The sequence below is a fragment of the Triticum urartu genome, chromosome 6 (assembly GCF_003073215.2).
Source record: "Triticum urartu cultivar G1812 chromosome 6, Tu2.1, whole genome shotgun sequence".
NCBI lineage: Eukaryota > Viridiplantae > Streptophyta > Magnoliopsida > Poales > Poaceae > Triticum > Triticum urartu.
This window is the reverse complement of record NC_053027.1, coordinates 28,160,671-28,176,684: the sequence shown is the minus strand read 5'-3', so window position 1 is coordinate 28,176,684 and position 16,014 is coordinate 28,160,671. Positions and strand designations below refer to the sequence as shown.

The 16,014-nt window shown below is 41.6% G+C and overlaps 1 protein-coding gene across 3 annotated transcripts; it reads left to right on the top strand.

Moving 5' to 3' along the window:
* Positions 1-5,583: 5,583 nt before the first annotated feature.
* Positions 5,584-14,722, top strand: LOC125515203 (putative disease resistance protein RGA3). 3 transcript variants are annotated; one of them, XM_048680640.1, is made up of 8 exons: positions 5,584-5,840; positions 6,539-6,695; positions 6,785-6,902; positions 7,067-8,122; positions 10,312-12,442; positions 12,851-13,861; positions 13,970-14,082; positions 14,351-14,722. In XM_048680640.1, the coding sequence occupies exons 4-7, from the start codon at positions 7,082-7,084 to the stop codon at positions 14,080-14,082; spliced, it is 4,296 nt and encodes a 1,431-aa protein (XP_048536597.1). In that variant the 5' UTR covers positions 5,584-5,840; positions 6,539-6,695; positions 6,785-6,902; positions 7,067-7,081; the 3' UTR covers positions 14,351-14,722. The 3 variants fall into 3 exon arrangements, with proteins under 3 accessions (XP_048536597.1, XP_048536599.1, XP_048536598.1); XM_048680642.1 differs by having other exon boundaries at positions 13,970-14,109; XM_048680641.1 differs by lacking the exon at positions 5,584-5,840 and having other exon boundaries at positions 6,359-6,695.
* Positions 14,723-16,014: the final 1,292 nt, after the last annotated feature.

The following is a 16,014-nucleotide window of genomic DNA, read 5'->3' as shown; positions in this document are numbered from 1 at the left end:
TTTTTACCTCAATTTTTTTCTATGTTTAATACACACCATTGGAAGTCAGATGCTCAAATTTGAAACTATTCTGTGTTTAGTAAATATAATTTTTTTCAGGAATCATATTTTTTGAAGAAAAAAAATACACGCATAGCTCATCAAGCTCTAATGGTTATTTCTTCTAGCCTTTTCAAGGTCATGCTTATATTCGAAGTATATCGAATAGACAACGCCCCCACGCTTCCGTAGACCACAAGATCTAGGGCCATATCAGCCCGACTTTTTTTATACATCAAACTCCTGCACCGAAACACAAGGGAGATTACGTTAGTGACCCACGGATGGGTTAAATGGTCAAAAAAATTGCAAAAAGAAATTTATGTATGTATGAATCGCGAGTGTACATTTCTGTCCTCTAGGAATAACCAGTATGACTGTATGAGTTGTGTGTCTGTTTGTCGCTAGGAAGAATAAGGAAGCGGGGAGAGAGAAGAAGCAGCTGCGGATTGGGGTAGAGCCATGTTGTGGCATGTGGTGGGACTGGGGCGGCTCGAGGCCATCAACAAGTGGTCAAGTGCATGCTTTGTTTGGACGATCTGATCTCGGCCTGGGAAGCTGAATCCTCATGCAGCTGAAGTCTACAAAGCTGACCCCCCCCCCCCCCCCAACACACACACACACATATATTATAGGGACAAACTTGAGGTCCCGTTGAAGATGATCTAAGGCCATCTTCAACTGCGGCTCGGCAGCGACGAGGGCATCAATCCTATCTATCGCAGCGCAGCCGCGAACTGGGCATGAAGGGCGCCATGACAAAGATCGGCGGCTGCGTGCGGCACTGCTCCGAACACAGCCCGTTGTCCCGGCTCCTGCATAGTCATGCTCCGGTGCTCGCACAGACTGCAGTGCAGTGGCGCAAGCGGCGTGAGGCCAATGCCAGTGGCAGTTTTTTTTTCATACTACTTATGCATACTTCATAATATTGTTTAGATGTGTTTGCATACTAATTATATATACTTCGCAATCCTATTTATGATCATATAAAATTATCGTGTGTATAGACTATTTTGATTTTGCATCATATAATTCTATGCTCTTCTCTAACAGCTTTGAAAACAAAAGAAAGTCCTGACCTAAATTTTTGTTCGACCTCCGCCACCATTCATGTATCCATATCAGATTCATACCGTTACTGTTACTTCATGCGATATGGATCGATGCTAGAAAGAAAACGTGCTCCGTACTTTTTAAACCCTAGATATGGATTCACCCGGAAAAAAAGACCTAGACATGGAAGGGTGCGAACCTGGGCAGCCTTGATGGCGCCGGTGGAGGAGAGGAGGGGCTGAGGGGTAACGAGTCGCCGGCTGACCATCGGCAGGAACTGACGCAACGCCGCCGCCATATGTTTGGGTTTGGCTCTCCTGTTTCGACCAACGATCGCCTGCAAAATTAACACGTACGATGAGTCACGCCTGGTATGCAACTTGACTAGTTCGCTATATGTACTCCACCACGGTCACAAAGTCAGAGGTGGTCTTGTATTTCGTCACGACTCTTTGTAGGACAAAAATCTACTCCATGTCACCACGTTTGGAAAAGAATTTACGTAAAAGGATTTCTCCCTCTTCCATACTTTTTTCTCGAGGAATCCCTCTTCCGTACTTATACTTTAATAATTTTTCATAGAATCTGAAGACATTTACAAGGTTGAAGAAAAAAGAGAAAAGACCCACGATCACACTCGTGTCAGCCGTTGGATCTCGCCTCGTTACGTTTGCCTCCATCCCACCACGACAGTAGGGGCAATGCCCGCGTTTGTGGCTCGACTGCATCACACAACCTCCACTCCATGCCCCGGCGGCCGGCGCCAACCTCCTAAGGCCAACTCCAATGGGGCGGCCCAAATGAACACGGATATGATCCGTTTGGAATAGGCAAAGGTGTTGTGTCCGGCGACATTTGTCTTTTCATAGGCAGTGCGGTGAGTGCGCCCAACCGGCTAACCCATTTGGGCCGTCCAGCTGGCCAACTGGCAAATGTGTACAATTTTTTCATTCGTATATCTAAATTATCTTATTTAAGGTTAATATCAATTCCACCAATTAATTCCTTCTTATTAAGCTCATTTTTTTAATGAAAATCCCACTTATTGCATATTTTAAATGTTTAATTTGTATGTTGTGAGAAAATTTTGTCATTATTACTTTTAAAAGTTTAATTTACTTTCTTCTTAAAGGTATTAACAATAGCACTAATTCATTCTTCCTTAGCAAACTTCACTATTTTGATTTTTTTTACTTTTTATTTTATTTTATTTCTGCTTTAAGGCAATACCAATTTCACTAATTCATTTTTCTTAGTAAATGTATTTTTTTCAAAAAGAACTACTATTATGTGCGCATTCTCGAAAGTTATAAAAAAGTATAATCTCGGTGTAAATTATGTGAGTTTTTTATAATCTTAGTTATTTTCTTCCTTTTAAAAGTGTAACACAAATACCACTAATTCACTTATTTTAGAGTTTATTTTCATTTTATTTCTTGTTTAAGAGTAATATCAATTGCACTAACCGATTCCTTTTTAGGATTTTTTTTGTAAAATTTTCTCCATTATTTGATTATTCCTTCATATTATAAAAGTGCAACTTCAGTGTAAACTGTGTGCAAATTGTACTTTATTTTCTTTTAGTTTTTTGCAAATAAAATCGTAAAGGGTAACACCAATGTCGCTAATTTTTTTAGAAAAATTAATTATTCAGATTTACTTTTACTTTTTATTTTATTCTCTATTGTTTAGCACAGTACAATTAAAGTCACTCACATACACTAGAGTACACTCACCCCTATGAACGTACGAACGCACACCCTACCTCTATAATTCATCATTTTTTAATACATTTTTTCTATACACATTTAAAATTTTACAAATGCTTTATCAAAAATTTTAAAATACTTTTTCATAAAAATTCAAATGCTTGATTAACGATTTTTTAATACATGATCAAATTTTCATACACACTATTTATAAATTTTTGGTATATGTTATAAACATTTTTATACACATTTAATATTTTTTAAATGCGTGGTCAAAATACCCCAATTTTTATAGTGTTTTTAAAGTATAGACAAAATTTAAAAAGTAAAAAAAATGCTGTGACCTGCCGCCGTCCTGGGCTGGCCCATGTCGGTCTCCCTTCAGCGAGGGTTCCTAGCCCTCTCGCTGTTTTGCCCTTGATCGCCAACAGACAGAAGAGAGATAAAGAAAATCTCTCTTCGTACCTGATGTCGCATTCAGGAGCAAGAGAGAAAGAAAATCTCATCGTTCCTAACCATCGCATTCAGGAGCCCAAAAAACTCATTAGATATGTCGTCGTACCTGATGTTGCTGCATGTGCTGGGCATACAAATAATATCTTGCTTATTAACGTGCATTGCACGCACCTAATTTCTAGTTCTATAAAAAGTATGCAATCCAGATCCCTCAAATAGAAGTAGGTGTTCCAGGTGAATGCACGAAAATAAAAACCAGCTCGCCCCAGTACGACATCGCCCAATTCACTCCCCTCGGGAAAGAAACAGCTTCATTTTTTATTGACTTTTAAAAATGTTCAAAAATATCATTACTTTAAAAATGTATTTGAAAAAAATAAAAATAAAAAATGTTAAATCTTTTATAAACTATTCATAAATTTGAAAGGAAAGTTAATGTTTGAAAAATATTGATGTAAAAAGTTTTCATGAATTTAAAATATGTTCATAGATTTTTTTTAAATGTTCATGAATTTGAAAACATGCACGGATTTTGTAAAATATTAACAGATTTGAAAAACACTCCCCAATTGTACAAAGAAATGAATTCAAGAAGTGTTCATGAATCGATGAATTTAAAAAAATAATCAATAATAAAAAGAGAAAGAAGGAAAAGGAAAAGGAAAACCAATAAAAAATACAACATGAAAAATTAAAACTGGAGAAACCTTCTGAAAACTTCGGAAAACAAGTGTAGAACCATTGTGCCATATATGATGCCGAATCAAGCAACGCAACTATGCTTGTCGGCCGCGTTGCCGCCCGCTGCATGAGGGCTCCCAACTCGTGTCTCCCACTGCTCAAATAGTGGTGCATATCCGTTCACTTTTTCATCTACTTCTCTTCTGTCTCGTTTCCTTAAGAAATTTTGCAGAGTGTGACGATGACATGTATCTAGGGTACGGTCTTGGGCCTAGCCTATATACCCTATCCAAGGATACTACACAAAAGGTCAAGGCCTATGAAGATAGAAAGAAGATACCCACTGGAATCATCTCAAAGTGCAATCCACTCGACAGAAGATCCATTCGGATACCCTAGTTCCACTCGACCATCACCATTCACTCGGAATACAATAATCCACTCAAAGGACAGAAGATCCTAGCGTCGCCTCTGTATAACAACGCTCGAGCTTTCACTCCGTCACCTTAAAGGTCACTTTTTGAATACATGGTCAATATTTCTGCTATATACATTTAACTTTTTCTAAATACATTGTCAACATTTTTTTCTGTACACACTTCAACAGTTTTAAATTCTTAATTAAGATTTTTCAAATACAAGATTAACATTTTTTGAAAACATGGTCAACATTTTTTCTATAAACACATTTAAATATTTTGAAAATGCTTGATTAACATTTTTCAAATACAAGATTAACATTTTTTTAAAATGTGTATAGGAAAAATGTGAGGCTAGCTCCGGTGTTGGAGTTGGTCTGACAAGCTTTGTGACCTTGATGACTTCTTGTCCGTGATCAACAATGTGAGGCCGGCTCCAGCGTTGGAGCAGCTTGCGGTGGCATGGCATCAGCCAGTTCAAGAGGAAGAAGAGGGTTTGCCCTAAGGATTTCAGTGTATTTCCCTCTATTTTTTTAGCAATGTTTATACTAGTGATTAGGTCTATAGATCTGAGTGCCTTTTCATGAAAAGAAAAGTATGTTTCATGTTGGCAGAAACCATCCTTTTTTTCATCTTTTCGGCCAACTTTTGTAGGAACAAAAATTGGACGAGTACTTTAGCAAGCCAAAGTTGGCTTATAAGTAAGTCCGATTCAGCTCTCAGGTGTATCTCCTCCTGCCTGCAAAAAATGTTTTGTCAAACAAAAAAATTTAGACATATACATATTCATGCCCAAATGTTATCCGCAAGCGTTTTGGGTGAAGTCCAAGCATTTTGACCGGTAACAAAAAAGCAAGTTGAACGCCTGAATATTGTTTCGTTTGCATGAAAATTGTGTCACACTTTGAGCATTAAAACATGGACATATAAAATGGGTTCAGTTTTTTAAAAAGTGTTTGCTAGTACTTCTAGAGATCTTATGTTTATCACAAGAGCAAATGTCCGTGTGTGCCCGCGTGTATGTATGAGCGCTCGCGTCTGTACTGTGTTCGAAAAAGATCAAATGCCCCCGAAACCAAACATATACACGTCCCGGGACTAATTTAGCAAGTTCGATAGTTTAATAAGGACTAAAATAAAAGTTGAGCGAAATAAAAATATGTACTTTTATTATCAACCTGATTCTTTTTTGGGAGAAAACCTTCTTCTCTTTTGGACTGATGAAAGTCTGAAACGAAGTGAAATCGGCGCCACATCCCCATCCCCATCTGCTCTGCCGCCGCCGGCGCTCCACATCCGATGGCTCCTCCCCGCATCCTCTCCAGCTCCAGCTTCCTCGCCCAAGCCCCAGCCCCAGCCCCTCCCCTTCCGCTCGCCGCTTCCTCCTCTTCCGTCTCCTCCTCCGGATTCATGGGGTGCGCAGCACAAGGAGGCTGTTGCAGCCGCCTCCGGGAGAAGCAACGGCGACGGCGGCAAGCGCAAGGTGAGCACCGAGCAGCACCAACTCGCAACTGGGCTTCTCCATTTGTTTTTATTCATTTATTTATTGTTGGTTCGCATCGACACCCACCCCCGACGTGTGAAATCGATTCCGAGTCCTCTACCTGCTCCGTTACTCAAAAGCCAATCAATCCATTCAAAATGCGTACTACGTTGTTGTCTGGAGTGGCTTTCACACATGCATATGCGTGGGGCGAGCAAAGATTCCTGGCCGCCGCAGGCGTGGATCTAGATGAGTACTTTAACTTCATTAGCAAAAAGAACAGCAACCACTACATGTACTGCAACATCGTTAACATTAGGCAGCGTGGATCTAGAGGTGGGTTGAAGTTAATTAACTCTTGATGATTGTTGAATCTCGAGCTATGGCCGGTCGATGTCGACTTTAGCTTGGATCTAGAGGTGAATTAAGGTTAATTAACATTGGATGACTGTTAAATATCGAGCTATTACCAGTCCATGTCGGCTTTAGCGCGAATCTAGATGATAACCCACCCAACTGCTACTTAGTAAAAATGGTAAAATGCAAAGGCATCTTCCTCCCAGTGAACTCTGCATACTACTGCCTCCCAATACAGGCCCATCTCTTCTTTTGAAGGGAACACAGGTCCATCTCTGCTAGCAAGCCGTTCTGCATCATTAGGAAAAATTAACCATAAATATTTCTCTACCCATCTCTAGGGTGCAAGAGGACGTGTTTGCTCAAGCGATTTCCACGACAAGCAGCCATGGCTCCCTGGTCACTTGGTGCATGCGGCGATTTGTGCGCTTTTCTTTAGAGCAATCGCTGCAAGCAAAGGCTTCTCGATCTACGCTCAGCTCATGCTCCCTATTGCAGGTAAATCTCTTACCAAGCTCAGGGTTATCTTTATCTGCCTACATTTTTTACGTTTGGAGAGCTAATTTCCCTTTGGCTTATATACGCAGTGCTCAATCCGTTTTAGATCTTCACCAGTACGAGCAGCAGGACCCAACATCCATCCATCTTGAAGTTAATATTGGATCCCCTCTGTTTAGCTGGCTTTGCTTACATCAATCGATAAAGGTGCCTCAAGTTTGCCTATTTCTGTTGTTTCTCATGCTTATAAATTGTTCACCATGTATTCATGTTAGCATTCTAGTGCAGCCCTTCCCTGTCTTTTTTTTCTGGAAATCTTGATTAGCTACAACGAATGGTGGAGATGATATGTTGGTTCATCTTTGTTACAGCAAAAAGCAGCAAAAATGGCGATGGTCCTGGATGCTTTTGCATCCTACGTGCAAAATATGCTCACCGAGATGGTGAGCGGAGAGGTGCACATGCTGCTAGGAGTCACAGACGAGATCGAGAAGATGGACGTTAAGCTTAAGGACCTCAAGAACTTCCTTGCCGACGCTGATAGGAGAAATATCACTGACAACAGAGTGCAAGAGTGGGTGGCCGAGCTCAAGCGTGCCATGTATGAAGCTGCCGACATCCTCGACCTCTGCCAGCTCAAGGCCATGGAGCAGGGTCTGTCCACTAAAGATGTGGGGTGCTTCAACCCCTTGCTCTTCTGCATGCGGAATCCCTCCCATGCCCACGACATCGGCACCCGTATCAAGGCGCTCAACAAGAGGCTCAGCATCATCAAGGAGCGAAGCGCTGCTTTTAGCTTCATCCCTCTTGGTTCCTATGAGGATCGTAGCAGCAAGGTGCAAGCCTCTCATTCTGGAAATAAGAGACGCGAGACATCAGGGGTGTTTGACCGGTCAGGTGTAGTCGGAGAGAAGATCGAACAAGACACAAGAAAGCTGGTTGAGATTATGCTGAGTGAAAAGGAGGGCAACACCAACATCATGCTGGTCGCTGTTGTTGGTGTCGGCGGAATCGGCAAGACCACTCTTGCCCAGAAGGTCTTTAATGATGAAGCCTTGAATTCGGAGTTCGAGAAGATGATATGGTTGAGCATCAATAAGGACTTCGACAAGGTTGAGTTGCTCAGGACAATCATCACACAAGCCGGGGGAGTACATGGTGGTGAAAAGGCGTTGGCTGTGCTTCAGCCAATCCTTGCCACTACCTTGAAAGGGAAAAAGCTATTCCTGGTGCTAGATGATGTTTGGAACCATGAAGCATGGGATGATGTGCTTAAAGCACCCTTGGCTAATGTCGTGGCTCGAGGTAGCCGAGTCCTTGTCACTACTAGAGATGAAAGAGTAGCTCGAGGGATGAAAGCTGTGCTTCCATACCACCATGTCGACAAGTTGGAGGAGGAGGATGCCTGGTTATTGCTCAAGAAACAGGTTTGTAACTAAACTCCATGTATCTTCATCAATTACTAGCTCCATGCTTAATTTTGAGTAGAGATAGCAAGGCTATTCATAGTGGGTTGACTCTTATTGCATGATGGGTGTCTATATAAAATTTTCCCAAGGCATAGTTTTCAGAGATTTGTATCTTAGCCAGTTCCACTTAATAAGTTGTACCGTCATTCTAGCTTTTGTATGATGTCACCTTAGATTTTCTTCCAAGGCATTGCGATAACTATGGTACCGCATTGGTGTTTTTCCTAATAATTTGGTGCACTCTTTACTTTTGAGGTTACAAAATGGTACATTCAAGACATGGACACTATAATTATGCCACCACACAAATGCAAAACCACATGGGTGTGCTCTGAGTAAAAAAGGAACGATACTTTAAGCCTAGCCATCGAATTCATTATGGGTTGATAAAACTGGACAACCTCACTACCACAACACTAGACCTCATGCTCATATACTCCCACATGTATCATTTTTCATGGTAAATTGAAAACAGTCGCATGACCTCTGTTCTGAAAGAGATGTACCTTTAGAGTTGAGCACAAGAATTAAGTGTGTGAGTGAAATTCCCATATTGTTCTTTACCTTTTACTCACAAGAGCTGTCACCTCGGGAACACACTATAGCAGGCACTAGCCCAAGCCATCAGTAGGATAGCCTGCAGCTTGTCAGTAGTTGGCGTCGGAACAAGAGGGCCCTAGTGCATCGATCCTTGAATTGTACTGCATCTAGTATGGAGTTTGGAGTCCCCACTATAACAGGAGCTAAAGCTTTGTATGTTAATCTCAAGCTACTAACAAAGATTAGTCTCGTCCCTAAACTCTCTCATCCTCTGATCCACACAAGCTCTAACAAGAGCATTAAGTTACCTTGTTTCCTTCCAAAATCTGGGCTACCATCTCTCTTTAAGAGATTATTTTAATTTTTGGAATGTTAATTTTGAAATTTATATAGTCGCCACCTGAAATGCAATTCCAAGCAAAATTGTTAATTACGATGTAAAGTAGAAATGCAAGAAACTAGCAAGGTGGTATTGTTTCCATTCTCGGCCTTTGGCCAAGATTCAGTTGTGTTCAGCTGGAGGAGTCAATAAACAAACAATAATTGATATGTTAGTAATACTGGAGCCCAACCCTATTGCTGGTCGCTTCCGTGATCTCGACATCCAAATCGTACACGGAGGAAGGAGGTCACCCACCAAGCCATCTCCTGCCTCGGTACTATTCCCATCTTTCACCATCCCCACCTTCTCATCCACCGCAAATGTACTAGCGGCGTTGTCGTGCCGTCAAATCATGGTGGTCTCACCCTCCCCTATCTCGTCCTCCGCAGATCCTAACCACAGGGGCTACTCGCTGCCGCCGTCCAGTACCAGCCCACTAGTTGTCTTACCCCCACCCATGGTCGGCGACGATATTGCCCCGCCCTAACTCTAACACCTCTACCACTGCACCAAACCATCCGTCTAAATCCCCTCTCAACAACGGTATCCCAACAAAAGACCCGCTAATCTATTGTAAACAAATTTACTGAAAATCGTTAATCAGCTAGAACAGAAGATCCGCTAATCTTGAAAAAAAAATGTTCAAATAATATATTGCTCAGAACATAACATGATTCGCTTTTAGTTAGAAAAAAGTTAATGAGCTGAACAAAAATCAATATGAACAACAATTTGTTGGGAGAATGTGTGTACAATCCAACACCGAGGTGCCTTCATGGATACAAAATTTTGATTCGTATTGAATTAATAATATTGTAAATTACATTATGGGGTTCCTTAGAAAAATCATGCTTATTTGGAAATGTAGATTGTAAAAGACATACATAAAATTAAATTCAAAAATAGATGAAACCCTTCAGTGCCATGCAATATTTCTCCACACAATTAAGGCTATAATTTAGTTAGTGCTATAGATGATAAACATATAAAGAATTCCGGTTAAAAAGAAAGTAAAAACTCATCATCATGTTATGGTGCATGTTTGATGTTTGATGTTATGGTATTTCGACTCACATCAACGTCTCACTTATCAGTTCCTTCACTTGACAATTCAGTTTAGGTAGTACACTAACTGGTCCTTTTCTTTCACGAGCTCATTGTTGACTATTATTCTTGTAAGGCAAACTGCTTCTTATGGACTTCATTGGCTTAATCTTATTTACAGGTAGTCTCAAGTGAGGCAGATGCGCGTGAAATTGATATTCTCAAGGACATTGGGTTGCAAATTATAGCAAAATGTGATGGTTTGCCTCTTGCTGTGAAAGTAATGGGAGGACTCTTGTGTCAGAAAGACAAAAAATATCATGCGTGGGAGATGGTTCTGCATGACTCCATATGGTCGGTATCTGAAATGCCTGAAGAGTTAAACCATGCAGTACATTTAAGCTATGAAGATTTGCCGCCTTGTATCAAACAATGCTTTTTGTACTACTGCCTTCTCCCTAAAACTGCATTGTTCTTTCGGCATAACATCATTGGCATGTGGATCAGTGAAGGATTTCTTCACAGCTCAGAAGACTTGGAAGAATTAGGAAGGGAGTACTATAAGGAGTTGATATTGAGGAACCTGATAGAGCCAAGCACAGAGTACACGGATCAAGTTGCGTGCAACATACATGATGTTGTTCGCTCGTTTGGTCAATTTGTGGCTAGAGATGAGGCACTAGCAGCCCACAGTGGAGAAACTAGTTTTGTTAGCAAGCTTAAAGAACAAAAAATTCTTCGGTTATCTCTAGAAAGCCAAGCATCAGAATCAGATGGGATAGACTGGAGTTCCTTACAAGCACAACAGACATTGAGAACACTAATATCAGTTGGCCACATAAATATGAAGCCTGGTGATTCTTTGGTTCATTTTCCATGCCTACGTACTTTTGATATAAAATCTGCACATCTTGTAGCATTGCTTGAATCTTTACATAAACTCAAGCACTTGAGGTATTTGTCCTTAGAAGAAACGGATATTCCCAGTCTACCAGATTGCATTGGAAAGATGAAATTCTTGCAGTACATTAGCCTTAAAGGATGCAAAGAAATTGTGCAAGTTCCACATAGCATTGTAATGTTAGAGCAGCTAAGGTATCTCGACTTCAGGGGAACAAATATAACTGACATACCTATGGGGTTCAGTGTTTTAACAAACTTGAGGATAGTACGTGGTTTTCCGGCCCATGAGGATGGTGATTGCTGCAGTTTGGAAGAATTGGGTCCTCTTTCTCGGCTCAAAGATCTTGGAATAAATAGATTAGAGAAGGTAACTGCTTCCTTGTCCGCAGCAAAGGCAAAGCTTGGCAAGAAGGTTCATCTTGCCAAGCTATTCTTAGGTTGTAGTAGTAAACTGGGAAACGATGGACTGATTAAATTTGAAGATAGCCAACGAATCGAGCAGGTGTTTGATGAGCTCTGCCCTCCGCCCAGGTTAGAATATCTTGAGATCGGTGGATACTTTGGCCGATGGCTCCCAAGGTGGATGATGTCTTCATCAGTTATGCCCCTCAAGAACTTGAGGATTCTGTTCATTCAAGACCTGGCTTGCTGCACACAGCTTCCTGATGGCATGTGTCAGCTCCCCTATTTGGAGTTCATTAAGATCTTCAGTGCTCCAGCCATCAAGCGTGTTGGACCAGAATTCATGCAGCCCTACCATCAGCACAGTCCTCGTCCTTCCCAGATGGTGGCAGCATTTCCAAGATTGCATGAGTTCTATTTAATAGGGATGGTGGAATGGGAGGAGTGGGAGTGGGAGGAGCAAGTGCGAGCCTTTCCTGTCTTGCAGCGTCTTATGCTAAGCCGCTGCAAATTGAAGTGTCTTCCTCCTGGACTTGCCTCCCAGGCAAGGGCTTTGAATAAATTGTCCATATACCATGTCCAGGGTCTCATCTCTCTAGAGAACTTTCCCTCTCTGGTTGAGCTGGATCTGGATCAAGTCCTTGACCTGGAGATGATCGCTAATCTTCCAAGACTGCAGAAGCTTACCATCAAATACTGCCAAAAGATGAAGGCGGTGGAAGGTGTTCCTCTGCTCCAGAGGCTCTTTCTCTCGGATAACAACATGGAAACAATCCCAGAATACATGGGAGGTATAAACCCAAGGCAGTTGGAGCTATACTGCAGCCCAGCGCTGCTAGCTTCCATAGCTGTGGGAAAATCTGGCCCTGAGTGGGACAAGTTCAGCCATGTTGAACATGTCAAGACGTATGCAAGTCAAGGAGATAATTCAAGGAAATGGTATGTTTTCTACACAGCTAAACCCTACAGCTTGGAGACAAATGTCAGCGTCTCATTCGTGTCCAAAGGTAAATTAGCATTCGTGGTTCATCTTAATTTGTCTATCTATGCTAGTTATTTGAACTATTCCCTTCGTTTTCTACCTTCGATCAGTATGTTGGAGTTTGAATATATTCCCAACTATTCCTTTTGAATACACCCTTCTAAAGTAGGACAAAAATAATATGTTAGTAATGTCAACATAGATGTATTATTTTACCGGAGTAATAGATTGATCGGCTTTTATCATTTTGTAAGGGATAAACTGTTGGCCAATGCTACTTTCTGATTTTTCCAGAGTCCATCATTTGCTAAGTTTATGTTGTTCGTACTTGTTTCTGTGAATTCTGGATCTCACTATTTTAGCTCTGTTAGTTGAGCTCTGGCCTTGCAAGTCATGGATCCCATAACCACTTTTACGTTTTCTTCTAATGCAGGAACCTTAACTTCTTTTGAGGACACACAGAGATTTGAGTCTGTCTTCAAAATGACAAGAAAAACCTTTAGCTACATCTGCAGTTTGGTGATGGGGCCATCAATGAAAGATATGAACAGGTACACCTTTGTTGACGGGAGGGTACTGTCTTTAGAAGATTGGGTAGCCGTTGCTCTGAAAAGGTTGCAATCTAGTGAGCCAACAGAGATCATAGGATCTTCTTCTGGTGTTAACGAGTCAACCATCTTGTTGGTAACTGAGAGGTTTGTTGCTAACTTGCTCAAGCGAGAAAATTTCTGGCGCTGGCTAGGGTCCAGAGCAACGGATAAGATCAAATCCATGTTTGGCAAGATCCACAATATGCATAACTGTTGTGGTGTTATATGCACAACTCATGTCCCATTTGTAGCAAAGTGCGACCATGAGAAGAAACAGAGCACTCAGATGCAAGTCGTGGTTGATCCAGGAATGAGGTTCATGAAGTACAAGGTAGATAGCATGAACCAGTCGACCCTTTTGCAGGATTCTGAAATCTTCGAGTGGGCTAAGATGGGCATTTGGCTGAATGGCAACAAGCTGAAGGTATCAGTAGATGGATCAGAAATTGGGGAATACATAATTGGCGATGAAGGATACCCTCTTCTCCCATGGCTATTCACACCTTACCAGGAAGAAGACCTCTCAGATTCCAAGGTGGAGTTCAATCGGAGACACTCTGCAACGACAACCTGTGCGTTGAAGGCGATGGCTAGGTTCAAAGGCACATGGAAGTACCTGCAAGAAGAGACGTGGTGGCCGGTCAATCCCGACAGTGTAGTTAAGATAATCCGTGCCTGCTGCATGCTGCACAACATAGTCATAGATATGGAGGATGATGCAGCCATGCCGAGGTCTACATCTGAGGATTGGGACTACTGTGAGGAAGTGCGCCAGTTACAAAATGAGGACGCTGTCTGGGCAAGGGATATGCTGTCGCAATACTTCTTGACCACCATGTCATCCAAATCAGGAGGTGAACCAACACAACTTCTCCTACATCTTAATTTGTTCATTTGGTTGCTATGTCCACTAAGTTGTCATAATCATTTCCTCCTGCTGTTTCCATCCTTTATATGTTTAGTCGGCCCGGTGGATGTAGAGGAGAACGATGAAGTATCTGCAACAGGCTCAGGGGATGAAAGCAGGGAACAAGAAGCAGAGACAACAACAGCAGAGGAAGAGAGACAATGTTAGGTACATTTTCCCGCTTCATTCTGTTAGGTACATGCTGTGCTTAATGTCTTGGTATTCCCTCAATTCCAGCAATATCAAACTAGCAGCGTGTTAAGCAGAACAGTAGTATCTACTAACTGAAACTCTTGTGTAGTTTGTTTAATAGCATTATGATTCAGACAAAAATAAACTTAGCTGCTATACTATGCGCGGAAATAAAGTCCGTGATATAGTAAACCCTGGTGCTTGGCCACATATCTGATATAAATTAAAACCTTGGTTTGATCAGGTGAAAGGGAAGCCGGCATCGATCCTGCTGGTTGGAGCTTTAGGATGCATGAATCCAGAGAAGCCCTAGCAATGGAGCCAGAGACTAACTTGATGCTGCAGCAGGAATTGAAGACAAGTACCTAGCAATGGAACCAGAGACAAACTTGATGCTGCAGCAGGAATGTTTTCTTAAGTTTGGTCATCTATCTATTAGGCAAAGACAAGTACTATTATGTAGTCTGTACTTTATGTGTGTGCAGTAAGCTTTAACTGAGAATGTGGCTAGCTGCTTGGACACTATCTGTAGTTTTCATCCATCAGTTGATGCAAACTGACAATGTGTGTGTTTGGGCCAGTAGTTTTATCCAATGCAAGGCCATGTGTTGAATTCCGTAATGCCAAAATTAGCTAGAATTTCAGAGAAAGAGGGCCGCAGCCCCAGTTTCCATCATTGTTATAACACCGTTTCTCTGAATTGCCACACACAACCCAGTAATCAACAACTTTCTGTCAGTCATACAGCTCAAGCAGAAGAAACTTTCTGTCAATCAAATCATGTAAAAGGACTAAATCAGCATCAACTCAGAGCTCCGGTTCACGGAATAATAATCATCTAGGATAGCCTCATATCTTGTGTGCGATATGCGGGAAGCGTCTTGCCTCGTTAGAGGGACGCGTTGCGTGTTTATATGGCAGGGGCGCACCTCCCTGAATAACAGCGCATACATGAAGTTGTTGGGGTTACAAACTTGGAGAAGAAGGGATAAAGGAAGGAGAGTTCGGTTACAGAGGATATGTGAGGATATGTCAACCGAAACTACTTAAACATCTATCCCTATATATATCTCTACAATGCGTGTTTAACACCCTCCCTTAATCACAACTTCATAAAGTTGAGATTATGCTTGAAGTCTTCAAAACTCCGTGTGGGCAAAGCCTTGGTAAACCCGTCAGCAACTTGATCTCTAGAGTGCACAAACCGAATGTCAAGTTGCTTGTTAGCAACCCTTTCTCTGACAAAGTGAAAATCTATCTCTATGTGTTTTGTCCTTGCATGAAACACATGATTAGCAGATAGATAGGTAGCACCAAGATTATCACACCACAAACATGGGGCCTTGGTGTTTTTCACACCAAGTTCTTTAAGAATAGATTGAATCCATATAATTTCCGCTGTTGCATTTGCCAATGCTTTGTATTCTGTCTCTGTACTTGATCTAGACACAGTTGCCTGTTTCCTTACACTCCATGATATTAGGTAAGACCAAAAAAGACTGCAAAGCCACCAGTGGAGCGTCTATCATCCAGACTGCCTGCCCAATCAGAATCAGAGAAGGCACTAACCAAGGTAGATGGTGACTTGCTGAAATTAAGACCAATGCTCAAAGTATTTTTGACATATCGAACTATACGTTTAGCAGCAGTCCAATGAACATTGGTGGGTGCATGAAGAAACTGACATACTTTGTTGACAGCAAAAGAAATATCAGGCCTTGTCAAAGTTAAGTACTGCAATGCACCGACTAGGCTCCTGTATTTAGTGTTGTCCTCTTTGCTTAGAGGTGTACCTTCTGTAAGAGACAATTTTTCAGAACTTGACAAAGGAGTGGGTGAGGGTTTACAACCTTGCAAGCCAGCCTTTTTACCAAATCAGTGGCATATTTTTCCTGGGAAAGATGAAGT

Bases quoted from the DNA above. Each gene is read 5' to 3' on its own strand.
- LOC125515203 (XM_048680640.1), top strand. From the start codon at position 7,082: ATGGCGATGGTCCTGGATGCTTTTGCATCCTACGTGCAAAATATGCTC. The intron at 8,123-10,311 runs GTTTGTAACTAA...TCTTATTTACAG, and splicing joins GGTTATTGCTCAAGAAACAG to GTAGTCTCAAGTGAGGCAGA. The intron at 12,443-12,850 runs GTAAATTAGCAT...CTTCTAATGCAG, and splicing joins CGTCTCATTCGTGTCCAAAG to GAACCTTAACTTCTTTTGAG.